The sequence below is a fragment of the Puma concolor genome, chromosome E1 (genome assembly GCF_028749965.1).
Source record: "Puma concolor isolate L17-30 chromosome E1, mPumCon1.1.hap2, whole genome shotgun sequence".
NCBI lineage: Eukaryota > Metazoa > Chordata > Mammalia > Carnivora > Felidae > Puma > Puma concolor.
The window spans coordinates 58,477,374-58,504,006 of record NC_141680.1 but is presented as its reverse complement, the minus strand read 5'-3'; the positions used below and the strand labels follow the sequence as shown (position 1 = coordinate 58,504,006).

Genomic DNA, 26,633 nt, shown 5'->3' with positions numbered 1-26,633 from the left:
GATATTTGATACTGTTTTTACTAACGCTGGGATTTTTGTCTTGAACTTTATTCACTGCAATCTAAATATAGTAAAACCTCTCTAATTTTGTACGGTCACGAGGGAAAGAGAATGCCACGTAATTAAACATAAGCTGAAATTATGAAGTTTTAAGGTACGGTTTTATGAGGTTATTAGGTTCAGTAGCAGAACAAAACGGGAAGGAGTGAGGCCTGCCTGGGCAGATCGCTCTAAATCCTGTCACTGGTGTGGTTCTGCAGCTGCTGTGCGGGATCCCGCTGGTGCACGAGTTCGTGCTTACAGGCCGCTCTCGAAGCAGCATAGCCAGTTTGTTCTCCCTAAGAAGCCAGGCTTTGCTACAGATAGGTTTCGTTTTGTTTGGTTCTTCGGTGAGCCGTTTTCACAAAAATTACAAAGATACATCCTCTTCTCCAAACTGATGGATAAATGCTGAGAGGCTGGAAGATTTTTCTGTTAGATACTGATGGAAGCCTTTTTGAAAAAGTACTATGAACAGAACTCAAAATTGGGAAATTGAGGTTTAATAGGATTTTGCGATTTGTAACGAATGAAGGTTGATTCTTCCTGAAGGGTTTGGAGCTCTACTAGATACATATATACCGAGGAGTATTTCAGCCTTTGGGCATTAGTGATCTCAGAGCACAGTTGGTTCCAAAGCCTTTAGGGCCTTTCATGTTCTGGTCTTCAGAACAAAGCAGTGCTAAGTATCAGCTTTTCTTCAGAACATTGGCTTAATTGCAACATTAGCTATGTTCACATGCTCTCGGGGAACTCCCCGCCTGTAATTTCAGATCGCATATACCTGGAGGCATTTTATAGTTCCTAAAGTTAACATGCTAGATCTTGTTTTTTGGATTTTCTTCAGTGCGGGGCTTTGGCTGGAGAAATAGAACTGCTCAAATTCATCGGGAACGGAAATTCTTTAGATGACTGCAGCTTACAGTCCCCGTGAGCTGGAAAGAAGAGATTAGATACAGTCTGCACACATGCTAATCTTTATAAATGTGGTAGGTGTGCCCGGGTCACTGGTTGCCTCCAAGCAGTGCCAGGAAATAGGTTCTTCTAAGTGAGACCAACAAAAAGTCTTTTGTTGATTCTTACTCAGGATAAAGGTTTTGATCATTTTCATGAAAATAATACAGAGGTCACTTCAACTAACTATTACTCCATTCTTGGAGGATTTGACCAAGTCACACTGTACATTGATAAAATGACTTAATATTTTAAAATACCACTGGACTTTTGCATTTAGCTGTACACTAAAATTTTCACTACCTGTTCCTGCGCTCCGTGATTGTAAACATAGAAACATGAGGAACCTTTAGAGTAATCAGGTGCTAGCTGTTGCAAACCTTCAAATTCCTGGATCTCCAGGGGTTTTTGTTTCATTCTTACTTTGCTTTACAATTAATTGGGCCATTGATTATCTTAGGAAGATCATGAAAAACCGGGGAGTGATTTGAAGAATCCTGAACCAAAATAAGCTGTTGTGCCACAATACTGTCAACTGTTTCATAGACTAGGTAGCAAATACATGACCTTCCACATAATGTTCAGACTATTTGTAAACAATTTAATTTCCAGTCGCTGTGGATTCAAGGAAATTACTTGTGTTCTTCAGAGCGTATAATTACCTGCTACCTATTTCCCTTTTACTGTTAGGGTTTGTGTTTGGTTCCTACCTGACAAGATGCAGTTAGTTAGCATGTATTGTTACCCATCCCTGGCGGAGCCAGTCGGTAGAGGTGGTAGCACCAAGGAGGTGCACGGGTCCAGAACTTGGGAACCACGATCAGACAACCGTGCCCTGCCAGCCCTGTTTGGCTTGGGCTGCGGGTAAGCCAAACCGTAAACCGCTTTTTCCTTTGTAAAGTTTGACAAGACCCTTAATAAAACCTGTAATTAACACAAAATGCGTTACGTGCCCTTTTTGGGTGGCCGTGTTTGGGTTCTATTCTGGCTCCGCACCCTTGATTTTCACAACTGAACCGGGAGGTCATAGACACTTCCCTAAGTTTCGGGGTGTGGGATCCGTAGATAATTGTTCATGGTTTCACACGTCAATTTTCCAGTCTTAGCACATTTCTCACGCCCTTCACCCGGTCACGAGTCAGCCTTCGGATGAGTGCTGAAGGATAAGTGCTCGGTCTTGGAACCCAGGTCCCGGCAGTCCTGGAATGAGGACCAGAGGAAGAATCTGACCGGCCTCGGAGCGGGTGCCCTCCATTCTATTAACAGGACCACAAGTGGCGTGGAGGCAGCTCCTAGCAACGCGCAGGGCCGCAAACAGGCCTGGCCTCGACTAACGGCCGCGACGAGCACTCTGGGAAATGTAGTTTATCTTGGCGTCCCCTGCTCCTCTGGCTCCGGACCAAGGACTACAACTCCCAGGATGCCTCGAGGCTCACTTTTCTTCCGAGGGCCGCGCAACTGAGAGATTGGCGTTCGCGGGGCTCCCGACGAGAGACCAGGGCGAGCTGGGCTCGAGTGGGGTCCTGACCAGCGGCTATGGCTGGGACAGGCCCCAGCGGCTGCGCCTCTGCGGGGAACGGCGCGTAACCCGGGGGATTTCAGGGGCTGGGAGGAGAGTAGGTGGCGCTCGGGTTGAGCTGGGGTGGGCGCGTGGAGGGGGTGAAGCAGGGAGGGGCGCGGAGTCTCCGACCGTGGAGCGACTCCCGGCGGGCCCTTGCTAAGGGGCGGGCTCGGGATTTTAAAATGCCAGACACGGACGGAGTTGGCTGAGCGGAGGCGATGACGCGATGGTACTCTGTGGCCCTTTGGCCTTTGCAAACTTCTCAGAGATTCCGCGGTCTGGGAGGCTGGGACAGGATCCCTAGGAGATGGAAGAAACTCCTGGATGTGATCTATGAGACAAAACGTGCTTGGACTTGTAGGTCGTGAAAACTGCCATCACAAAGAAAGAGCAACACAAACATTCAGAGTGGCCCCCGTACCTAATCCTAGATGAACTTTGCATTCTATTAACAGGACCGGCAACACCAGAGATGACCCCCTCCGACTCCTTTCTTCCAAGGCATGGGAAGGTCTGTCTTGGTAATTAATGGTCAGGATGGGGAAGGAGAGAGTGACAGCCTGAGTAATACACTTCTCTATTAATGGGCTAAGTCGGATTTACAGTTAGCCTGAAGGGGAAAATTTCTGCCATTGGTGAAAATAGTGTTAAGGAGTAAGCAGCCTCACATCCACTCTTTGTGCTGAATGCTGCCGAGAAAGTAGTCATGGGTGTTGGCGGGGAATGCCTATTGGCCACAGTGAGTGGCACCCACCTTCCTCCTGAGATCAGGGTACCTGTCATCTCCTGCATCCTCCTTCAGGGTGAGACATGAGGACCACCCCACCTTATGTGAGTAATCTCAGCTCGTTAAGTCATCCAGAGCACTTTGCTTCTCATCTAAGTTGCTCTCCCGGTAAAGAATTTTTAATTTATCGAGCTAGGTTTTGACCTCCTAAATGAGTAGAGAGACAGAAGCCTTGATGGGCCTTGGGCCCAAGCCCTGTTAAAACTACATTGTTTTTAAGCAACCACTTGAATTTTCTTCATTAGGGAGGATGAGCCTGATGTGGGCAGAATTCAAATGAGCTGGACAGCACTGTGAACAAGCTACAAGCAGCTCCCAGAGTCTTGAGATGGTAGGCAGAATGCAGACGCAACCCTACCTTCACCCCCAAGGTCTTGACTGCATGGGGGACTTTCGGGGCTGGCTGACAAGGACCAGGATATGGTCCCAAGAGAAGAATGATGGGAAGTAGAATTGATATCTGATTTACACAATGAGCAAGACTTCTGAGCCTCTGCATGGTCAGCTGGAAGCATTTTTAAGTGTCTCTTGCTGGTGTTGAGAAGTCAGGGACACAGAATAAGGGACACCCTTCCCAGTTATGTTACATCCTGCCCGGGAGGGTTTGCACGTGGCACCTGGAAATCAGGGAAGAGGGAGACTTCTGCCCACCAGATGGCACCCACAGGGGCATCCGTTGCTGGTTAGTGGGGGCTGTTTCCATGCTCCGAATGAGTCTATTGTCTGAAACTCTAGAAAAGTATAAAGAGCTTCTGTCTCTAAATGCGATTGTCTCCTTTTCCTCTGGTGACTTGGCAAAAGCAATTTATTCTGTATTCTCAGTTTCAGCCATGTTCACTGTTTGATTTAGGGTTTTTTTTTCCCCCGCATTTTAGGCACCAAAAACCAAAAAGGGATTGAAAGGTGAGTCGAGGGGTGCCTGGGTGGCTCAGTCAGTTAAGCGTCCGACTCTTGATTTCAGCTCAGGTCATGATCCCACAGTTCTGAGTTCGAGCCCCATTTTGGGCTCTGTGCTGACACTGTGGAAGCTGCTTGGGATTCTCTCTCTCTCTCTCTCTCTCTCTCTCTCTCTCTCTCTCTCTCTCCCCCCCCTCCCTCCCTCCCTCCCTCCCCCTCTCTCCCTCCCCCCCCTCCCTCCCCCTCTCTCCCTCCCCCTCTCTCCCTCTCCCTGTCTCTCTGCCTCTCTCCTGCATGTGCTCTCTCTCTCAAAATAAATAAACTTTAAAAAGAAGAAAAAGAGAAGAAAATCCGTGTTATAAAAAAGAAAGAAAGAAAGAAAGAAAGGTGAGTGGAGAAATGGAACATCAGCCTTAAGCCAAAAATAATTCCCCAACCTCTCATCCACAAACAACTTGGACGTGCCTGTAACTTGCTGATTTTGCCATAATTACACAGGTGGCTCTGGTCTGCCTAGGGAAGTCCCTGTGCTGCCTGTCGGCCCTCAGAGTAATCCAGAAATAAACAAGGGATGGGGCTCAGGAAAAACTTCTTGTTGGGCTCTGTATCCAGAAGTATACGGCTGGGATTAAGGGTGGTAAAGGCACTTAAGCTGGATTCGAGAACTAATTCAGTGTTTGTACTTTGGGTTTCCCCCATGTGCCCCCTTTGGAAAGTGGCCGAGGAGGTGTGCCTCCAGACCAGTTCTGGGGGGAGGAGGAGGTCTCAGGGGGAAGGATACAAGGAGGCTGTTGGTGTGAAAGAAGCTTGTGTGTGCCTAGAAATCTTGGACACCTTTTCCAAGGAAGCTCGCCGGGCTTTATTCAGGGTCTGGAAGACTGGCTCGTTGGCCAGTGTGTCCCCTAGGATGTCGGTTCTCCTGAAAATCTTCAGCATCGTCCTTTGAGAAAGTGATTTTTGATTTCTACCCTGGGGTCTTTCAAGAAGGCATTGTGGTGTGTTGCCAGAGAATCAGGAAACATCTCGTGGCCACCGAAGAGAGAGCTGGGCCCAGGCCTCAGCATCTGAGCACTCTGGTGTTGAGGAGTCTGGAACTGGGATGAGGTCTCAAGATGTGAAACTTGTGAGGACATTCTTGTTTCCTCCTGAAGTCTTGTTGCCTCTTCTGTTCTAGGCTCCATTGATGATGTCCTCGGTGACCTCTTGGGGGATGAGAGTAAGTGCCCCTTTCCCAGAATCCCCTGCTTTAGGCTTATCTTTTTTTTTTTTTTTAATTGAAATCTAATTCACGTAAAATTCACTCCCTTTAAGTACACATTTCACTGGCTTTTAGTGTGTTCACAAAGTTATACAACCATCACCACAGTCTAATTGCAGAACATTTTCATCACCCTGTAAAGAAACCCCACGCCCATTAGCAGTCACTCCTTACTCTCCCTCCCCTCAACCCCACTTACTCACTTTCCTTCCCTACGGGCTCGCCTGTTGGAGACATGTGGTATAAAATGGAATCACATCGCCCATGGCTTTTGCGTGTGGCTTCGTTCACCCACCGCGGTGTTCACGAGGTTCGCCTGCACCGTTCCTGTCTCCATTCCTTCCTATGGCTGGACGGTATTTCGGTGTGTGGACGGACCGTGTTTTGCTGATCCGCTCCTGAGGTGCTGGACATTCTGATGGCTTCCACGTTTCGGCGTGGCTCTGATGAATAACGCTCTTAGGGACATTCATGTACACGTTTTTGAGTGGCCATATGTTTTCAGTTCTTTCGGGTGTCTACTGAGGAATGGAATCACTTGCATGTAATTCGATGTTTAACTTTTGAGGAGCCACCAAAGCATTTTCCGTCTTACGTTCCCGCCAGCAGGATACGAAGGTTCCAGTTTCTCCATATCTTCCCACAGGACTTGTTATTTTGTCTCTTTGATTATTCCCATCCTACTGCATGTGCAGTGGTGTCTCATTGTGGGTTTGATGTCCATTTCCCTGATGACTAATGATCCCGAATCTGTTTTTTATGAGTTGATTGGCCATTTGCATTTCTTTGGAGAAAGGTCTAATCAGCTCCTTTTTGAAATTGGGTTGGCTGTTGACTGTTGAGTTGTAGGAGTTTCTTATATATTCTGGATACGAGGTCCTTATCCTGTGTGTCCACATCTGCCCTGAGGAGCAGGGCTTCAGGGTCCTGGAATGCTCACCGGGGACAGCCAGGCTGAGGCTCCCACCACCCAGCCCAGAAGAACCCATGGATCCCAAGCCCTATGTTCGGCCAAGAGCTTTGGGTGGCGGAGTGCATCACTCTTTCTGCCTTTCCCTGCAGTGTGGTGGGGTTGGGCTCTTCATCTGGCACCAGTTGGCTTTCAGGGTTGACCTTCCTGCAAGAAGGTTTTTCTGGGGAGCTTGGTGGGGAACTCTCAGTCCTTTTCATCTGGACTCCAGTTCCCTAGCCAAATGGCACCTCTTCTGGTGTGTGTGTGTGTGTGTGTGTGTGTGTGTGTGTGTGTGTGTGTGTGTGTTTTTCCAGTGATACTACCCGAGGAGCCTGTGAAACTAGCTTCCCGAGCCCGAGATGCCATGGCTGTAACCCAGGCGCTCCCTTCTTCAAGGGCTAGAACAAAGTAAGTGCAGGACTGGCTTGGGTGGCTGTGGCCCCTTCGGTCCAAATGCTCTTGCCTCCTCACCCCACTTTCCACTTCCTCTCTGCCCTACTTCTGCTGTCACTGATTTCTTCCCTTCTCCATGTTCCCGGTCCGTGAACGAGCCTGAAGGGTAGAAAGAGAACTGACCAGGGGTCAGAAGTCCTGGCTACTAGTCCTGCATATACGACTTACTGTGTGGTCTTGGGTGATTGCTGAACCTCTCTGAGCCTCAATTTTCTTTTCCCCAGAATAAAAGAATTGGCTTTCAGATTGCTTATTCTTCTAAAGTGCTCCTGACCATTGAGCAATGGGAGGGAGTTTTAGGAGTTCTCCACCCTCCACCTTCATCTTGGCCAAGCAATTCTGTTTTTCTCTTTTATCTGTTGCTTTGAAGAGTTTGGTTATTTATTTTTTCAATCTTGTGGCTGTTTTTTTTTGAAGTACAGCTGACACACAGTGTTAAAATACTTTCAAATGTACCGCATAGCAGTCGGACAAGTCTGTAGTTATCCTGTGCTCACCATGAGTGTTTACCGGATTGTATTTGAAGGGGCTCTCCTGCTTTAGAAAAAGGGAAAATCTCTGCCTTAGGTGGCCTGTGAAATTCCTTTGAGCAGCTCTGTCCTGTTCTCCCGGAGAAGTCTTACGGGTTCACTGGTTACTCTCTAAGCTACCTTCCTTTCTTGGAATCAGTTAGTGCCCTGGGGTTGCAGGTGGGTCCCAATTCCGCATCTTTGCAGGTTCCTCCTGGAAGACTGTGCCTTCAGCACCACAGCAGGCCTGACAGGACCTGATGCTGAGGTGAGCCTGGCCCACCCTGCCCCCACCCTTTCTGCTTATCCCTAAAAGTAGCGAAATGGGTGGTGGCTGGGAGGTTTCTCACAGAAGGGTTTAGTAGTTGCTGCAAAGCCAGTGTGTTTTTTAAAATGATACCCAAAGGCCGCCAAGTGGACCCCATTGTGGACCCAACATGCTTCTCCTTCCTACCAGTGAGATGCACTGGAGAGCAGAGCTTGTGTTGCCCTTTGTAACTGGGTCTCCTGTCACAATAAGTTTATTTATTTTGAGAGAGATTGAGAGAGAGTGTGCGAGCAGGCCAGGGGCAGAGAGAGAGAGGGAAAGGGAGAGAATCCCAAGCAGTCTCCACGTTCATCACGGAGCCAGACATGGGGCTCAATCCCACAAACCATGAGATCGTGACCTGAGCCGAAATCAAGAGTTGAACGCTTAACCTACTGAGCCAACCAGGTGCCCCTGGGAAGTAGCATAATTTGAGCCCATTAATGAAAGGGTTCTTTCCAGTTGGGAGGGACAGAAAGCGGCAGCACTTTCTGGGTCTCCACACCTGGGGAGGTTTGGCTTCCGACTACACTTAAGTCCCAGGTGAAGGCAGGACCTCCTATCTGTGCCGCACTGGCCGAGCTCTGCCCTCACAGAAGCAAGGCAACAAGGAGCTAGACCCCTGAGCTTTGGTAGTCCTCGACTAACACATCCTTACTGTCCTGCGCACTTAGATTTCAGACATCTCAGACGCAGACCCGCAGGCTCTCCTCCAGACCATGAAGGTAAGGCACCCGCTTGCACAGCTCTGGGACCCGGGGCAGGACCCAGGTGTTCCGTGCCAAGCCTTTCTTCTCCCTCGTGGTTCTCCCTCTGCAATTCGTGTTTCTGAGCCCTTTCTAGTCAAGAAAGGAGCTCATCTATGAGCTGCTGCCCTTCCTGTCCTTCTGGATAGAAGTCTGTTTTCCTGGTTTATAGAGATTTACTACCCAGGGACACCGTCATGCGATAGGCCCCTAGTGCAGTGGGGCTGGCTTCCTCCCAGAGACTCCGGGCTACGTCCCTGTACCAACACCACCATTGAGGGGAGAGGAGGAGAGACTCCTCTAATGCTGCTTCTTAACTGTTGTCTGTATTTCTTTCCACATCCCCTGCCAAATCCCCTTCAGTCTGGCTGTGCTCTCATTGGATCAAGCCCCAAGCTAAGCTTGGCAATGGAATTTTAAGACATAAATTCTGTACAGTTTATAAGATAATCTTCCAAGGTGCAGGTGGCCTGGCTGGGGTCTGAAACCTTAGGTCACCTCTGCTCCCCCCTGCCCTTCCGTCGAGCAGCAGTCTCTTGCCCCTCTGGTTAACCCACATCCCCGGCCGAGCGCTTGCTTTCAGCCTTGGCGGGGGCAGGAGGGGCCGAAGGATCAGAGTCTGCTCCCTTCTTGACTCCATAGTGAGCCTCTTTAACCTCATCTTGAAATCTCTCTTCTCCGAGGCCAGCTGGCTGGCACCCTTGGCGGCCACCCCCAAGTCCTCTGCCTCTGCTGCCGGCGGTGACTCTTTGAGTCTCACGCCAGAACCACAAGCTGGGCCCCTGTCCCCCAGCTTGCTCTGCTTACCTTTGGTTCAGTTTTCTCTCCCAGCTCACTTCATTCCTGCGTAGTTTTCTCGTTCCCCTTTGTCCCTCACGCTTCTGCCCCTGGGCTGCCAAGCATCCTCCCAGATCAAAGTCCTCGTCCCCTTAAGAGGATCAGCATTTGGCGAGTCTGTACCAGGGGCTGTGGTGGCCAGGAGACGCTTGGCTGGGTGCCTAGTGGCTTGTGTCATCACCAGAGAACCTTCACTGACCCGGAACAGCATCTTCATCACGCTCTGCCTCTTCTGACCCAGGCGGGCTAAGGACTCCTTGACTGTTGCCCCGGGGCCCCTTTTCACAGCCCAGGACAGTCCCTTTGAGTCCTCAACCCCAGGATCATGCAGTTTTGTTCCCACCGTAAATAGAGCTTCACCGCTTACTGAGCCTGTGGGAGAAGCACCAGCAAACAGGTTTTAGTGCCCCTGGCCGAAATGGTGGTAGGGGTACCATCCGAGACCAGGGGGCTTATCAGAGACCGAGCCAGTGGAGACTTTGTGCTTCGGCCTGGCCTCTGGCCTTGTTCTCTACCCCTGTTGGGGTCAGTTCCCCAAACCAAGTCCCCGTGGGTCCCCCGTGCAATATGGAGGCAGTGTCACCACCAGGCTATCCAGAGCACGGGGACGTTTAGCAGCCACTAGCCAAGCACCCGTGGGGATTCCTGCCTCCCTCCCGCTTTTCCAGGATCTGGACGACATGGATGCCGATCTCTTGGGTCTGAAGAAGTCTGATCTGGCCTCCAGCAAAAGAGCTGCAAAGGGCTCTGGGAAAGAAGAGTTGCCTAGTCATCCTAAATCTGCCGGCCTATTAACAGCCAGTGAGAAAGGCGAGTGGGAGAGAGCGCCTGGTGTCTGGACATTCTGGGGACTCGGCAGATACTAGGAAGGGAGCTGTCACTGCTGTGGGTTTTCTCTGCGGGGGGTGGAAAGGCCATTTGAGTGTTTGTGGTGGGGGAGGGGACAGCTTCCTCCTGCCTCGTGTGGTTCCAGTGCCTCTAAGTGCAACATGGCAGCTCCTGGAAAAACCACCTGAGTTAATTTGGGGAATTTGGTGGTAGCCCGTGTACCTCCCAAGTCTGTGACTCTCTTTGGAGTGATGACATGTGACGGAGGGGCGGGAGGTGGCCTCGGACCACGTTTCCCTGGCAGAAGCCTGTGGGAGAACAGTCTCCACAGCCATGAGCCCTCAGCACGCCCAGAGAGAAGTGCACACCACCCCAGGGTCCCTGTCACGGTGTGGCAGGACCTTGGCTGGGAGAGGCCCAGGCCCGTGACCTTGCCTTCTGTTTGCTTCTTGCAGGGGACACCATTCCTGCCAAGAAGTCCCCTCCCTCTCCCAGCAACTTTGGGCATCAGTACAGGAAGTTTTCCTTCGAAGGTACCACAGGCCCCGTGGTCACGCTTCTGGGTCACTTTGGTTTTAAGAGCGGAGGAACCTGGGTAATGCCTACTTGCTTGCCCAAGGTCAGGTTGCCACGCATGTCAGAGGAGGAGCAGACAGCCGGTGCCACTGGTTCAACTCCTCAGGAATTCAGGGAGGGACTGATTGTGTTGTAGTGGCTGGGAGATTGGAGTAACTTATTTGCAAGGACTTTGAAGCCAGACATCAAACTGAAGGTTTTATAAAGTATAAGAATTCCCTTTCCTTTTCCAAACGCACAAACATTGTATTTACTTCACTTCTGATGCTTGGGGGACATTTCCAGAAGGCTGTACAGACAGCAGAGTTGGGGGGGCGCACGGGCAGGCCGGGGCCCGCCATGCTGGACTGCAGGCCGAGCCCACTCTCCAGCTCCCTGTCTCCTTACTGAGCCTGGTCTGTGTCCTCTGGGGTGCTGAGCGGCCTGTTCCTGTGTGGGAATAGCTAGAAATCTAGCAGGGCTTGTTCTCTGAACGAAGCGTGCAGTCTGACTTGTGCTTGCCCTTCTGGCCGTGAGACTTGGAAGACCCATTGGCGGGACTTCTCTCCGATGATGAGGAAGGAACCACCAAGAAGCCACCCAGGACAGAGAGTAAACTGGCTTCCGAAAAGGGCACAGCCCCAGTCAGAGATCAAGGTAGGGAGGGTGGGCTTGTGACACGTCCTGGGGCAGATGCAGTGGGCAGCAGGCTGGCTGGAGTCTGCAGTGCAAGCCGGAACTCTGCCAGGCCGGGACCATAGGCCTCAGATGCTGGACCAAGGGATTATCGGTCTCTCTGAACAGGGAGGTGGGATGCGTGACGCTGGGCAGGGGGGGCGGGGGCAGTCAGGTCCTATGGGCAGACCAGACATGTGCAATGCCTGCTGTCACACCCAGAGGTCCGGGTTACAGGGAAACACCCCCCTCAACCCATTCAGACAGCACGGTTGAGGGCATGGTGGGCCATGGGCCTTGCACCCCGTGTTCTGTGTTCTAGGTCCTTCTATTCCTCTAACTCCTGGGGACACCCCGGTCCGAAAGAAAGAAGAAGTGCTATTTGATGAGGAGGATGACATCATGGCCACCCTGGGCTTTGCAGACAGCCCCACAGCAGAAAGGAGGCAGATGGGAGACCAGTAAGGGTCCTTATAAGTAGAGAAACGCTGGCCACACTTCAGGTCCTGGGAAAAGCTAGAGAGTGGGTCCAGTGACGCCCCCCACCCCCAGGAGCCCCTCATGTTCACGTGCTCCTGCGTGTGTCCTGTCCTGCAGGGAAGGGCCCCGTCCTGCTCGCTCCAGACTGGATGAGCTGCTGGGTCGGGGGACTGCCACCAAACTCCTGGCTCGCCCGGGCACTGGGGAACACAGGGAGTTCAAGCTGGACAAGAAGTTCCAGAGGCCACAGGGTGAGGAGGCTCGTGGGGTAGGGGAGGCGAGGTGGGGGACCCCTAGACCACATTTCTACCACAGCCCGTAATAACAAATAAGCCTTACAGGGCGCCTGGGTGGCTCAGTCGGTTAAGCAACCGACTTCGGCTCAAGTCATGATCTCACAGTTTGTAAGTTCAAGCCCCGCATCCAGCTCTCTGCCGTCAGTGTGGAGCCTGCTTCATATCCTCTGTCCCCCTCTCTGTGTCCCTTCCCTGCTTGTGCACAAGCACTTTTCTTTGTTTCTCTCAAAAATGAATAAACATTAAAAAAAAAAAGGTTTTTTTTTTAGAAGCTTTACATCACACACACATTATTATGACTAAGACAAAAGTGTCACGAAATAACAACTACCGTGTTCAGCATTCTGTTATTTTTTATCTGGGCACTACTTGATTTATAAACACATTGGTTGTGACTCATTAAATCGGCTCTGGCTGATGGATAGCAGCTCACAGTTTGAAAATCATCATCCAGACCACGGTTTCTCAAAGCGTTGGCCCATGGGCCGTGTGTTGAGAATCATTCTCATAACCCACACGGCTCACCGGGCCTCATCCAAAGGCTGTCTGGGGCAGGACCCCGCCAGTGCCTCCGTCACCACTCCCAGATGATGCCCTGTGTGCCAGACCCCGAGACGCTGGGCTCACGCCCAGCGCTGCACCCCTGCTTTTCCCCAGAGCGGCCTCCTCTTTACTCACTTGGCCTGACACGTCAAGCTGCCGGTTCAGATTTTTTTTTGTTTTTTTGTTTAACATTTATTTAATTTTGAAACGGATAGAACATGAGCAGGAGAGGGGCAGAGGGAGAGGGAGACACAGAACTTGAAGCAGGCTCCAGGCTCTGAGCTGACAGCGCAGAGCCCAACGCAGGACTCGAACTCACAGACCGTGAGATATGACCTGAGCCCAAGTGGGACGCTCAACCAACTGAGCCACCCACGCGCCCCTGCCAGTTCAGTTTTTGTTGTTTTTGTCTTAAACCGTGTTCTGCAGCCACAAAAGAATCTGACTCCCTTGCTCTAGATCACAAGCCTCTTCGTTTTCAGACAAAGAAGATCCCTGGGGTGATGAGGACTTCACCTTTGGGGCCTATCAGCCCAGTGTGGGCTCCTGCGAGGGCCGGCAGTCCCACCGGCAGTCGGTCAGGTAAGCAGGGCCTGCTGGGAGCTTGGTTTTGGGGGCAGGTGCCCCAGTTTGGGAACCACGGCATACAAGACAGAGGGGTGGCACCCTGTGGCTGCTGAAGGAGAAGAGGGGGTTGCCCCGTCCCACCCACACAGGCCCATTTCCTTCCAGCCTCCTTGGAAGGAAAAGCAAGAGGGGACCCCAACTCCGCCTGGAGCCCTTAAAGCCACAGACAGCTAATGTCAGCAGATCTCCCCGAGGAATGTCCAATCCCTGGGGTAGCGAGACCGAGAACCTTCGGTGGCTTCTCACACCCTGCTCCCCAGGAACTGCTCTGGGGCCCGCCGCGATGCCTGGCAGCAGGCCCGTCCCAGTGTGCCATAAAACATTAAGTTAGTGGATAGAATTTTCTGAATTTGGGGTTTTCCTCCCCATATAGATGTTAAACTTTATGCTTTGAAATGATTTCAAACTGACGGAAAAGTTGTAAGACCGGTACAAAGCACTGCCTCCGATCCCTCGCCCAGACTCAGCAGATGTTGGCGTTATGCCATGTTGGCCTTTTCAGCCTCTTTGTGTCTAAATAACCCACCACACACACTGACATTTTTCTCAGTCCCCGGGTGTTCTTAGACCTTGCAACCCGCTGCCACTGGCCAGTGACACTTCCAGGCAGTGGCCAAATAAATGAACAGATAATAAAATGTTAATGGAAAACCTAAAACCACTTGACCCGACTGCATTTTCTCTGGACGAGTGTGCCCACGGCTGTGATTTGGTCCTGTTTGCTGCAAATGAAACTGTCCCCCGTTCACGTGGTGGAATTGAGGACGTGCGTTTGATGGTGTTCTAGGAATACTGGCACTCAGCTGGCCGCTGCCCTGCCACCCAAGCTGGTGTGGGCACTGTGCTCACGGGGTATCGGGCTGGCTGCACAGAGCCCCGGGGAACCTCTCACTCACAGTCACCCCCAAGCAGCAGAGGGAAAGGCTGGTCAGGGGGCTCGCAGGATGGACGGTTTGCCCTGCCTTAGACCTCCTCCTCTCTGTCTTGAAGTAGGTTCTCAGCAGAAGGTGGCGCAGACCCCAAGGGAGAACCAGCCTCCAAAAGGAGCATCCCAGTGGCCGCCAGCCCCACCCACCCCAGGAAGGGAGGAGCTGACTGGCTGGGCCTGAAGGACGAGGACCTGTTCCCTCCCTCTCCCACCAGAGAGGCTCAGAGGGGAGGGGAGGCGCTCTCCACTCCTTCTGCGCCCCCTCCCAGGAGCCAGCACTCTGCCCCAGCTGGACTGCCCACCTCCTCTCCGGGGGCCAAGCCAGCTCCAGAGGGTGCAGGTTTCCCTGCCAAAGCCGGCCAGCCTTCACAGCTGGGAGCATCTAAGGAGAAAGAGGAAGAGGACTGGCTGAGCTATGCCTTGTGTCGGAAGAAGTCCCGAGGTCTGGCCCGAGAGGAGCACACCGAGGCCTCCAGAGGCCAGAACTTGGTGGGGGCAGCGGGCAGTCCCCCTTCCAGCAGGTACAGGCTTGGGCTGCTGCCTAGCGGAGGGAGGGCCGGGCGGTGGGGGGGGCGGGGGGGGGGGTCCAACCTTGCCCATGTCAGCGCCTCGGTCATGAGTGCCAGCCCACATCGCCTCTTAGCTGTGCCTCTCTACTTCCCTGGGTGCGGCAGAGAGAGCGTCCGGCTCCCCCCTCTTGCCCAGGTGCAGACATGAGGGGACCAGGAGGTCGTTGACGCACCCTGACTGCCGTGTGGACAAGGGCTGACTTGATCAGGCAGGGAAAGAGGGCGCCCTGATGTGACGAAAGCACAGCCATCCTGGTGCCTCTGAGTAAGGGCCCTGCTCCCAAAAAAACCCAGTGTCTAAATTTATTGGCGCCTCTGCTGCCCCGAGCTAAAATACGTGACGTGTGCTGGTGCTTTTGGGGAGTGTGAGAGAAGACAGTGGCTGAGGGGCAACTCCTGAGGAAACCCACTGAGTGGAGGTCTGTGGGGGCAGGATAGCAACCGACCTCCGAGGGCAGGAGGGTAAAAGGGACCAGCAAGACCGGGATCATGCAGAGGAAGTAGCAAGATGCTGTGTGGCCAGAGCAAGGAAGAGGGGAAGTGGGCAGTTGCGTGACAGGCCAGGAGCATAACCCAACCCTGGGGTTGGTGTGAACGAGGAGGGTGGCTTTGACCTCCATCTGAAACCAAGAGGAAAGCTTTCCCCTGACCCTGAGAGCCAAAGTGGATGGGAACCACGGACAAGAGAAGAGAGGAGCCCAAAGGGAGCTGAACCTGGCAGGAGAGTGAGCAGAGCCCCAGTCTAAGTCAGCAGACCTACATGGGCCAGAAAAAGGTCTTGAGCTTGAACTCGAACTTAACTCTGGTGTCTGTAACACCTCGGTTGTCACTACTTGCACTGTCAACACATGGTCAGTGCCATTCACTGTGCCCTAGCAGGCCCTGGGGCCAAGAAGGGGTACTGGAGGGGCGGGGCGCCTGGGTGGCTCAGTCGGTTAAGCGTCCACCTTCAGCTCAGGTCATGATCTCATGGTTTGTGGGTTCGAGCCCCTCATCGGGGTCCATGCTGACAGCTTGGAGCCTGCTTCAGATTCTGTGTCTCCCTCTCTGTCTGCTCCTCCCCCTCTCATGCTTTGTCTCTTCTTTGTCTCTTCTTCAACAAATTGAAGAAAGAAAAAAGGGTTACTAGAAGGCCAAGGGCTCAGACTGGGGCTCAGGGAATGGCTAACCGCTTCATGCTCAGGCCGTGTCCCCGCCCGGCCACGTCCAGTCTAACCTGAACCTTCTGCCACCTTTGCTTTAACATTTGCTTCCTCAGCCAGTGTGTTGCCAGCACTCAAGGGGTCAAGCAAGCGACTGCTGGAGGGTCCTCAGGAACAGCGGCACATAAGCCACCGGCAGGACCCACCACCTCAGGGTGTGTCTGCGGGGAACTGAGGGTGGGGGAGAGGCTGGGTCGGGCCTGCACGGGCCCCTTTCTTCAGATATGATGGGCAGCCGTGCTGGGCTGTTGGTCAGCTTGGCATATGGCATTTAATACCTTATATCAGGCCCGCTGACTAAGGGGACTCAGAGCCAGGTCCCCATCTCCTCTGCCCAACCAAGACTGACTCTTAGTAAACTGCCAGCCACCAGGCCTTTCCAGTCAACTGTCTGCACCTGATGTTCTCCTTTACTGCCCACGCCAACCCTCTTCGTACCTCTCTGCGTCCTACACAGCAGGCTGTTCATCTTGCCACCACTGACCCCCCCCCAAATCTCTTGTGTCCTCAGGTCCCCCGTGACTTGGAACCAGGCTGCCTTGGCCCTCCGTGTCGGTGACCCCCAGAGGGGAACAGCCCGTGGAGACCTCTCCAGCGCCGGTTTGTTTTCTCCTCTGTGTGGTGCTTTACCTCTGGAAGCGGAAGAGGCACTTGGCGCTTCTTTCGGGGCCCGGGAGACAAGTAGGGCTGGACTCCCAAATGCACATGCAAGACCTCCGGTCTCTCTGGGCCTCCTGCTCATTTCTCCGCTGTTGATTTTCAGAGCCTGCAGCCTGCTTCCCCAGCTCCCAGGAGACCACAGGGCCTTCTGTGCCTGTCCAGGTAGGGAGGGCGGACAAACAGGAATAGGCCTCAGGCCCGCGGGGCAGGGGCCACAGCAGCCTGTCAGGAGTCATGTGTCAGGACGTTGGACGGCTCACCAGCACCCCCCGCCCCCCTACCGTCAGCACTTTCCTCAGCTTCTAGCCTTGCCGCTCTCAGGCAGAGTTGGGCACTAATTTTCCGGCTCAGGGAGGGAATTAGAGATGGCACCCAGGCAGGGGCAGCTGGGAATGCTCCGGTCAGAAAGCAGGGCGGCAGGCATCCTGTCGTTCCGTCTCGAAAGCCGCCTCCATACCTGCCATCGTCCCGCTGCCGCGCCACCTGTTTCCCAGCCACCTCTGAGCCCAGCTGTGAGGAGGCCACAGAGACATTTCCCCCAGTAACCCAGAAGCACCTTTGGAGATGGTGGGTAGTGGGCCACCCGCAGGAAGCAGGGTAGCAGCCAACATTTAGACTTTGGGCCCACGGAAGGTGCCAGGGCCGGGAGCTTTTGTCACAGCTGAGATGCTGCCGGGGCTCTCCCGGCTGTCTAGGGATCTGGAACATCTGCTGGGAGGATGTTGTTCGGAGGGAGGGGGGAGACCCGTTCTAACCAGACCCAGTGGGGAGGTGCAGTGACTGCATGACTCCAAGGCCTCGCCCTTGGCCTTTTGGTGCCATGTCTTCGTCCCCGTCTGCAGCCACAGATCAGGCACAGGGGCCAGGAAGGCCTAGCAAGCTGAGAGCCAGAGGTAGCTGGGCTCACCTGAGTCCCTGTCCCCTGCCTAACCCCAGAAACATCTCCCGCCCTCTCCTACAGTCCCTGTTGCCAGAGTCCCCGGCACGGAGCCTGGTACCGGGCACAGAATGCCAGAGGCAGCTCCTGGCTGCACAGGTGCAGCTGCAGAGTGGCACTGCCGAGCTCCAGGCTGACCTTCTGCAGAGTCAGGCCCGGCTGGCAGAGCTGGAGGCCCAGGTGAAGGGCGGAGGGGCCACGGGCTGGGGGGCGAAGCTGGGGCGGAAGGGTGTCCCTCTGAGGGCTGGAAGGCTCCCCCCGGTGTCCCAGAGAGCCCACCGCCCTCCCTCCCGCCATCTCCAGGTGCGGAAGCTGGAGCTGGAGCGGACCCAGCACCAGCTGCTGTTGGAGAGCTTGCAGCAGCGACACCAGGCAGACCTGGAGCTCCTCGAGAGTGCTCACAGGTACCCATGCTCCTCCCACCTGGGCGTCCCGAGGCTCGAGGCCTGCCTGAGCTGATGTACTCAGAGAGGTCTTGGGCATCTGCCCTCGCCCTCTAAGCCCCACAGCTGCATGCTTTGTTGGCAGAAGCCATGTAAAGATGCTAGAAACATCGTACCAGCAACGGGAAGAGCGGCTGCGGAGGGAACACGAGGAGCTGTCGGCCCGGTATCTGTCGCAGTGCCAGGAAGCCGAGCAGGCCCGGGCCGAGCTCACGGCCCAGCACCAGCGGCGTTTGGCGGCCGCCGCACAAGAGAAGGACCAGGAGATGGAGCGGCTCCGGGAGCTGCAGCGGTGAGGGACAGCGATGAGGGGCAGCGGTGAGAGACAGCGGTGAGGGGCAGCGGTAAAGGAGAGACCTGGGGCGGGCAGGCAGGCAGGCGGGGAGAGAGCCGGCTTCCAGGACGGCCGGAGGAAGTGGAGACCCCTGGCAGAGGCATAGCAGCTCAGGCTTGACCCTTTCTTTTCCATGTGAGAACCAAGGCCACACACAGTGAGCCATCGCCCCTTCTCAGGGGAGGGCCCACCACCCCTACAGCAATGGGGCAGGTGCCCCTGCAGGCCTGGGGGGTCCCTGACTGTTTAGGTAAGTCCTGGCAGCAGCGAGAACCTGAGGCCCTAACTCAGCACAGGCCAAGCCCCTCACCTGCCAGAGTTCTCGAGTCTAGAAGGGGTTTGTAGCATTGTGCCTGCCGTGTCCATCCCGCTGATGAGATGTCCGATCTCAATGAGAGCAAACTAAGAAGGGGTCCGTTAGGGGAGCCAGTCAATGCAGGCAGAGCAGGCCTTCTAACACATCTCAGATTGGCCAGACAAGAAGAGGCTGTGCACGCACCTGTCTTTTTTTCTGTGGAAAGTGTCCTTTGCTGAATAACAGAAGGAATCTCCCCGTTAGAGTAGATGTGGCATTGAGGTCCCAGGACAGATAAGGATGAGGAGCCAGGGAAGCAGAGGCAGCGCCTGGAGGAGCAGAGGAGGAGGAGAGCCCAGGAGCACTGATGGCCGAGCCCCCTCACTCGCAAAGCTGCCCTGTGCTCACTGCGCCGCCCCCCACGGTCCCCTCAGGGCCTCCATCCTGGAGATGCGCAAGGACCACGAGGAGCAGCTGCAGCGGCTGAAGCTGCTGAAGGACCGGGAGATTGACGCCGTCACCAGCGCCACCTCCCACACGCGGTATGAGCGCCGTCTGGGCCCGGCCCAGCCGAGGGGCAGTGCTGGGGCTCCGCGCCCAGCTGACCCGGTGCTCCCCCAGGTCCCTGAATGGCGTCATCGAGCAGATGGAGAAGTTCTCCAGCAGCCTGCACGAGCTGTCCTCTCGCGTGGAGGCCTCGCACCTCAGCACGGCCCAGGAGCGGGAGCTGGGGCTCCGGCAGCGTGACGAGCAGCTCCGAGGTACCGGGTGGGCCGCGGGGCCCCCCTCCTGGCCCCCCCCCATCTTGCCGGGCCGGCGGGCGGGCGCTAAGCCCCCTGCGGCCCCCCAGCGCTGCAGGAGAGACTGGGCCGGCAGCAGCGGGACATGGAGGAAGAGCGGAGCCGGCTCCAGGAGGTCATGGGGAAGACGGAGGCGCGCCTGACGGAGCAGAGCCGGCTGCTGGAGCAGGTGGGCCACCCTCCCGCCGGCAGGGCCTGCGTCCCCAGCACCCCAGGGTGTCAGCAGTGCCTCCCTGCCTGCCCACCTCGCCTGGGTCTGTCACGGTTGTCTGGCCACTGAAGCCTGTGCCTCCTGAGCCATAACAGATGCGTTTTCAAACTCCTGTGTATCTCGTACCAGCTTATAACATGAGAACGTTACACTGAAAAATTAAAAGTCCAGTTAGCAGGGGCACCTGGGTGGCAGTCGGTTGAGCATCAGGTCATGATCCCACATTGGGAGTTGGTGAGTTCGAGCCCCACATGGGCTCACTGCTGTCAGCCTGTCAGCACAGAGCCCACTTCACATCTTCTGTCCCTCTCTCTCTGCCCCTCCCCCACTTGTGCCCTCCCAAAAAATAAATATTAAAAAAAAAAAAAAAAAAGTCCAGTTAGCAATAAAGGAGAAAATGTAAATTCCCCACTAGTCAGAGATGGCCCCTGAGGATGTCCTGGGCATCCTGTAGACTCATCAACATGTAGACATAGGTGCCCTAGTAGCGTGAACCATATGTATTCAGTTCTCCATTTGGTGACTTGATTAAACCCCTGCCTCGGGCCAGGCCCAGTCAAGCTTCTGAGCTCGTGCTTGTGTGGCCCCCGGTGCCCCGGCGAATGCCGTGTCACACCCATCCTGAGGCAGCATGAGTAGCTGGCGTTTCAGGGAGCAGGGATGTGGCTGTTCTCGGGCCCTGTGGAGCGGCCCGGTGCTTCTCAGTGGCAGTTCCTGAGCCACCAGGCCTTGGTACAGTTCATCCGAGCGGCTGGGCCCTGGCAGCCCCGCTCAGCCCCCCTCCTTCTGTACCTCTCCAGAAACGAGGTGTTTGTGGCATAGTGTGGGAGGGGCAGGTGCGTTTGCACTGCTGCCGGGGGCGCAGTCGGGCCAGACGTGGGGGCAGGTGGAGGGTCAAGGGGGCATGTGTCCTCAGACCTCACCCACCCCCAGGAGCGATGGCGGGTGAATGCCGAGCAGTGCAAAGCTGAGTCCACGCAGCGCGCTCTAGAGGAGCAGAGGAAGGTCATGGTCCAGCAGATCGCCATGGAGCGGGAGGAGCTGGAGAAGGCCAAGGTGAGTGTAGCCACGCCAGGCTCCGCTGTGATCCCTGCCATCAGCCCACGGACCCTCACCCCGTGCCCTTGCCCCCTCATCCCAGAGCGCCTTGCTGGAGGAGCAGAAGTCCGTCATGCACAGGTGTGGGGAGGAGCGGCGGCGCCTAGCGGCCGAGTGGGCCGACTTCTTCGCGCAGCAGAAGCTGAGTAAGGAGCGGGCCGAGCGTGAGGCAGAGAGGGCGCTGCAGGTGGACACCCAGCGGGAGGGCACCCTCATCAGCCTGGCCAAGGTAGGGCCCAGGGCCTCTGGGACAGCGGGGAGCTCGGCAGCCCTGCCCTTTCCTTCCCCCGGCCTCCCTGCTCCTCCGTCAGGATGTATTCACTAAGCAAAGAGCCTAGAGCGTCGGGATTAAAACAATGATCATATGATAAAAACTGCCTTTGACGGTCCTAGGTGCTTTATACACATACCCTTATTCAATCCTCACTGCGTTCCCAAGAGTTAGATACTCTAAATTTTTTTTTTTTTTAAGGTTATTTTTGAGAGAGAGAATGTGAACACGGAAGGGGCAGAAAGAGAGAGGGACACATAGAATCCGAAGCAGGCCCCAGGCGATCTGCATGGAGCCTGACGCGGGGCTCAAACTCACGAACTGTGAGATCATGACCTGAGCCAAAGTCGGACAGCCAGGCACCCCATGACTTAAATATTCTAGAAATGAGGAAGCTGGGGTTCAGAGAAATTGGACCCCCGGTGAGGAGCGGCCCCGAGGCTTGACCCCAAGCCTCTCAGACCCCTTGCCCCGCCACCTCCTCCAGAATCGGGGTGGATCAGAGCCGAGGAAACAATGCAGGGTGGGCCGGGGCGGTTGGTTCTGGAGAGGAGAAGGCAGCAAAGGCTTTGCTGTCTCCAGGAGCAAGCCGAGCTGAAGATCAGAGCCAGTGAGCTCCGAACCAAGGAGGAGCAGCTGGCGGCTGAGAGGGAGGCCCTGGAGCGGGAGCGGCAGGAGCTGCGGCTGGAGAAGGAGAGGGTCAGCGCCGCTGCCCTGCGCACCAGGCTCCGCGCCGAGGAGGTGGAGAGCATGAGCCAGGTGCTGAGCTGCTCAGCTCCGGGGGCACAGCCAGGACACCCCCCCCCCCGCCCCCCCCCGGCACGGCTGACCCTGCCTGTCTCCCCGCAGGTAGCCTCGGAGAAGTTTGAGGAGGGGCAGCGGGCGCTGCGTGAGGCCCGGCAGGTGCAGCAGGAGCAGCAGGCGCGGCTGCAGCTGGTGCAGCGACAGCAGGAGCGGCTGCGGCAGCAGGAGCGGCACGTGCACGAGGCAAGGCTCCTCCCCACTCCGGCGGCCCCCACGACCCCCTCTGGTCACCCTCCCTCACAGCCACGTCCTTCTCTCTGGGGTCGGGGACAGGAGCACCTGAGTCTAGCCCAGCAGAGGCTGCGGCTGGACCGCCTCCGCCAGGACCTGCCCTCCGGCCCCGCGGCGCTGTTCCCTGGGACCCAGTGCCCGGCAGCGTCCTGCCTGAGCGGTGAGTAGCTCCCAAAGGGCGAGGACGGAAGTGGGCTGTCCTGGGCTGGGTTGGGCTGCTGGGGGTCGGGCCCGGCTGCCAGGATCAGCCTCCCTCCGCTGGGGTTAGGGGGCCCGTGGGAGTCCGCTCACTAGTCCCTTGTTACACAAGTAACGCACGTCCGTTAGAGAAAACAAAGTAAGGCATAAGAGAGAGGAATGCTGTTTTATAAAACATCCCTCTCTAGAGAAAACCACTTTTAACATTTGGGGTGTAGCGTTCTACACTGTGCATGTTTTTAAAAAATTTGACATCGTATGTTTTGTGCCTTGAGTTTTTTCATTCAGAAATGTACATACAGAACGTGTTTTCCTATCAGTAATTAAACATTTAACCATAATTCCTCTTTTTAATATTTATGTATTTATTACGAAAGAGAGAGAAGCAGAGAGGGAGATGGAGAGAATCCCAAGCCAGCTCCGCACTGTCAGCGTAGAGCCCAACTCAGGACTCGATTTCACAAACCGTGAGATCATGACCTGAGTCGAAATCAAGAGTCGGATGCATAACCGACTGAGCCACCCAGGCGCCCCTGATCATAATTCTTACTCAGCATAATTGTCCATTATGCTCCATGTTTTTTAGTGAGCTGTTTTTTGTCACTAAGATAAACACTCAGCGGAGATGTTTGTACATACATCTCTGCACCTCTGCCTTATTTCCCTCGAGTAAATTCCTAGAATTGGACTTGCCAGGTAAGATCCCATGAGCATTCTCAAAGGCTCTGGAGAGTTGGTGGAAGTGCCCAGAAGGTTGTCCGGGTTGCAGCCTCCCACGGTGGTGAGAAGGCCCCCAGGAAACCAGCCGCGGCTGTTCTGTTCTCCCACCTGGGCTGCACCCCTGACTTCCTCCTTCACCTTTTCAGCCACTGTGGCTCCTGCCCCCACCCCCCTCGGGTGCAGCCGGCCACCCGCCGGCCTGGGCCCCTCGCACCTCCACGCCAGGCTCATGCTGCTGAAACACACAGCTGAGCAGGTAAGTCTCCTGAGCCGCCCACCGGCTCTGGGCCCAGGGCTCCTGGTGGGAGGCAGGAAGGGGCACGCCCTGGCCCCCGGGGGGTGCGGAGCCCCCACTGCACCCCAGAATAATAGTGCAGATTGCCTAGTGAGCATCTCTGAGACCCGTACTTCAGGCCCGGTTCTGTGGGACATAACTGGCATCCATCATCTCTGTTGAACCTCACAGTAACCTTGCGACCGTAAAGATCGCAGCTATCACTTACGGAGCACTTTCTGCAAGCCAGGCTCCCTGGGAAAGCTGTATGTGCAGTTTGGGCCTCTGCCCTCCCCCAGCCCTACGGGCAGGTAATGTTATTATCTCCGGTCTATAAACAGGCTTAGAGAGGTGAAGCCATGTGCTAACGAGGGGCCTCGCCAGACTAAGACCTGGTCTGTCTCACTCACGTCCATGTCCCTGCATCCCCGAACCAGGGAGTGCGTGGGGAGAGGGCCCCTGAGTGAGGGCTGGCTCCACCTTGCTCTCGGTCCTGCAAGCCAGTGTCCCTGTTCTCAGAAGTGGGTACAGGAGGGAGCCAGAGGGGGACCGCTCAGCCAGCTCTGCCTTTCAGGACCGTGACTTCTTGGAGAATGAACAGTTCTTCCTGGAGACCCTGAAGAAAGCCTCCTACAATATGACATCCCATTCAGCCTGAAGGCTCCGCTGTCTCCTCAGCAAGGCCTCCAACCCCGGAAGCCTCTCCCACCGCCCCACCGGCTGCCAGCTCTGAGGAGTGGGTGCCCGGGGCCTGATTACAGCTCTTCCCGGGAACAGGGTGCAAGTGCGTTCTCTCTGAGCCCTCCAGCCAATGCCTGGAGCCTCTAGGGCTTGAGGGGCAACGGCCTCTGGGAGGTGTGGGGCTGACAGCAGCCCTACGACACCACACCGCCAGCCACTGGTTCTCCACCCCCGACCTGCAGCTCGGATCCGAGGCTCTGACTGGGCCTTGTGGACCTCTCCCTTCCTCAGCAGGCAGGATACTTTCACCTGGGCGTCTTCTTGAATGACTCCACGAGCAGCCTCCTGCCCCCTCCGAGAGGTCAGCAGAGCCTGCACGGGCTCTCCTCCCAAACTGGGACACGGGGTCAGAACGCACGTTCTGAAGGGCCTTCTACCCTCCTGGCAAGGAGGCGGGCGGTATTGTGGGGACAGGGAGGGTGTCGCCCACCCAGGTCTTGCCTCTCAGTATGACAGGCTCTCAGCCTCAGCCTCATTCCCAGCTGCCTGGGGAGCTGACCAGCCTTGCGCAGACACTGGCCTGTCGGCTTCTTCTGATAGGGCTTCCCAGAGGCAGGACCCAGGTGACGGTGGGGTGGGGTGGGGTGTGGGGAGGGAACAGTAGAGAGGCTTCTCTGTCCTGTTCACCTGCTATGAAGTCACAGCAGATGGGAAAGAAGAAAGGGAGCGAGGGCCCCTGCCCTGGGAGGGTGGAGAGCACTGGGGAGCTGTGCAGGCCCAGACCGGACCCAAGCTGCCCCCCGGGGAGGGCGCCTTGGCACATTTCCCTGCAGGGGCCTCAGGAGAGGGGCGGAGGCTTGGTAGTTGTCCCAGCAAACCTGAGGATGGAGGGACTCCACTGACGTGACCACAGTTACCCTGAAGTGGCTTCCATCGGCCAGTGACTGGTTACCTTCCATTAGAGGACAAAGGGCAGAGGAGGACGAGGCGGAGCGGGTACGAGCAGGCGCGTACCAGCTTTCAGAAGGATCTTCTTCGTGTACCAACAATTTACAGCCTTCATCTTGGACCCATTAAATCGCTATATTCTTAATGACAGCATTGTTACGATGTGCCGCGACTCCTGAGTCGGTGATTTAGAGGTGTTGGCTCTGTGGCACTGTTACTTGCTGGCTGGCACTGGGACCTTCTGGCCTGGGTTCACACATCAGACGGCTGTGTCGTGACCAGGAGAAGGGGATGAGGACCAGCCCTACCTCACACATGAAGGCACAGAGGCTCAAGGAGATTAAATAGTCTGTGCCAGCTGACAGAAAATAGCACCTTTTGCTTGGGCACATTCCAAAACCCCAGGCTGTCAGCCACCTCACTCTGCTGCCTCCTTCTAGAAGAGCGCCCCACACACAGTGCTACTGTGAGGTGTGGGGATCTCCAGGCTGCTTCTGCCCCAAGGAGGGACGCGTCAGTCTGCCCCAAGGAGGTCCCGTTTGAAACCTCAGTGAAGCTTGGAATTGGGTCTTCCTCTCAACAGCCGAATACGTTGCCACCCGTGTGAACACCTGCAGAGTTGTAAGCACTGGCTCGGCCTGGGGGCAGCCGGCATTTCCTCAGTCCCCTGACAGACAGGATCACGCAGCAGGGAGACCCACGGGGACGAGCTTGGCCTTTCAAGACCAAGAGAAATAAGTTTAGAATTAGGAAACAGGTCTGTATGGCCTTGTTTATCTTCAGGGCGGTGGGTATGCACTCAACTGTTGTAAACAGAGTGGGACTATATTTGCATTTAGAAAATGCATTGTGCCTGTGGGGTGAACTCACTGGAAGGGGCGGGTCAAAACCGCTGGCAGTGGTGCAGGCGAGACTGAGGATGGCACTACCAGGCATGACAGTGAGGGGTCGTAAAAAAGTGACCCCACGGGACCTGATGCCAGACATGGAGGGTCTTCACGTGTCAAGAAGGACCCCCAGGTTTCTGGCCTGGGCAAGTGGGTGGTGTCGTTCAGATGACACCAGTGTCCATGAAACAGCCAAGTAGAGATGTTCTACAGACGTTGGGTTATAATGATACTTTACTCGGTCCCTGTACATGCTCTGTATCACTGTCTCTGGCATTAAGGTGTGACAGGTAGCTCACTTATCCCCTAACGTCAACGCCGCCCCCTCCCCCGCCACCCCGCAGGTCACAGTAGAGGGCTACACAGCTGTGTATCTGCTGGCCTTTTTCCCTTCACAATTATAAACAACCTCTCAAGATCATAACCCAGTTGCTTAATTCCGTTCCCTGTAGAGAGAGAGATGCTGGTGGAAAGTGACAGTGAGAGAAGACACTATCTGCTTGCGTTCGATACATGTGGGAATCCGTGCTAGGCCTTTCAAGCAGTTAATTTACAAGCGACCCCATTCTTAGTGGGTTCTAGGGCACCCACATGCATGTTTCTCAAAAGTAAGAACGAATGGAGAAATCCCAGCCGCCTGATCAACGACCAGCAAGCCGCAAACCTCAGGGCCTGGAGACCCTGGGTGTCCGCATTCGCAGAGGGGCAAGCTATGGGTCTGCCGCCCCCTGGTGGCCGGCCGCGGGCAGGGGCCCGGGCCGCGCGCAGCTCCGCCCCGCCGGCCACCCGGCACTTCCGGAGTCAGGGCGCTGGGCGCCCGCCGCCACCTCCGCACCGG

General features: G+C 55.5%; 1 protein-coding gene across 1 annotated transcript; it reads left to right on the top strand.

Annotated features, from left to right (window-relative positions):
- The first annotated feature begins 2,305 nt into the window (after nt 1-2,305).
- On the top strand, nt 2,306-25,058 carry FBF1 (Fas binding factor 1). The gene is made up of 30 exons (XM_086685486.1): nt 2,306-2,572; nt 3,010-3,065; nt 4,217-4,244; nt 5,413-5,454; nt 6,763-6,856; nt 7,618-7,678; nt 8,392-8,442; nt 9,969-10,110; nt 10,584-10,661; nt 11,221-11,340; nt 11,681-11,819; nt 11,956-12,089; nt 13,160-13,259; nt 14,295-14,753; nt 16,060-16,158; nt 16,515-16,603; nt 16,767-16,825; nt 17,625-17,780; nt 17,904-18,004; nt 18,129-18,335; nt 19,107-19,214; nt 19,294-19,433; nt 19,523-19,641; nt 20,617-20,739; nt 20,825-21,010; nt 21,635-21,811; nt 21,902-22,039; nt 22,130-22,247; nt 23,152-23,261; nt 23,854-25,058. Exons 1-30 carry the CDS (start codon nt 2,530-2,532, stop codon nt 23,935-23,937), a joined length of 3,561 nt encoding a protein of 1,186 aa, XP_086541612.1. The 5' UTR covers nt 2,306-2,529; the 3' UTR covers nt 23,938-25,058.
- Nucleotides 25,059-26,633: the final 1,575 nt, after the last annotated feature.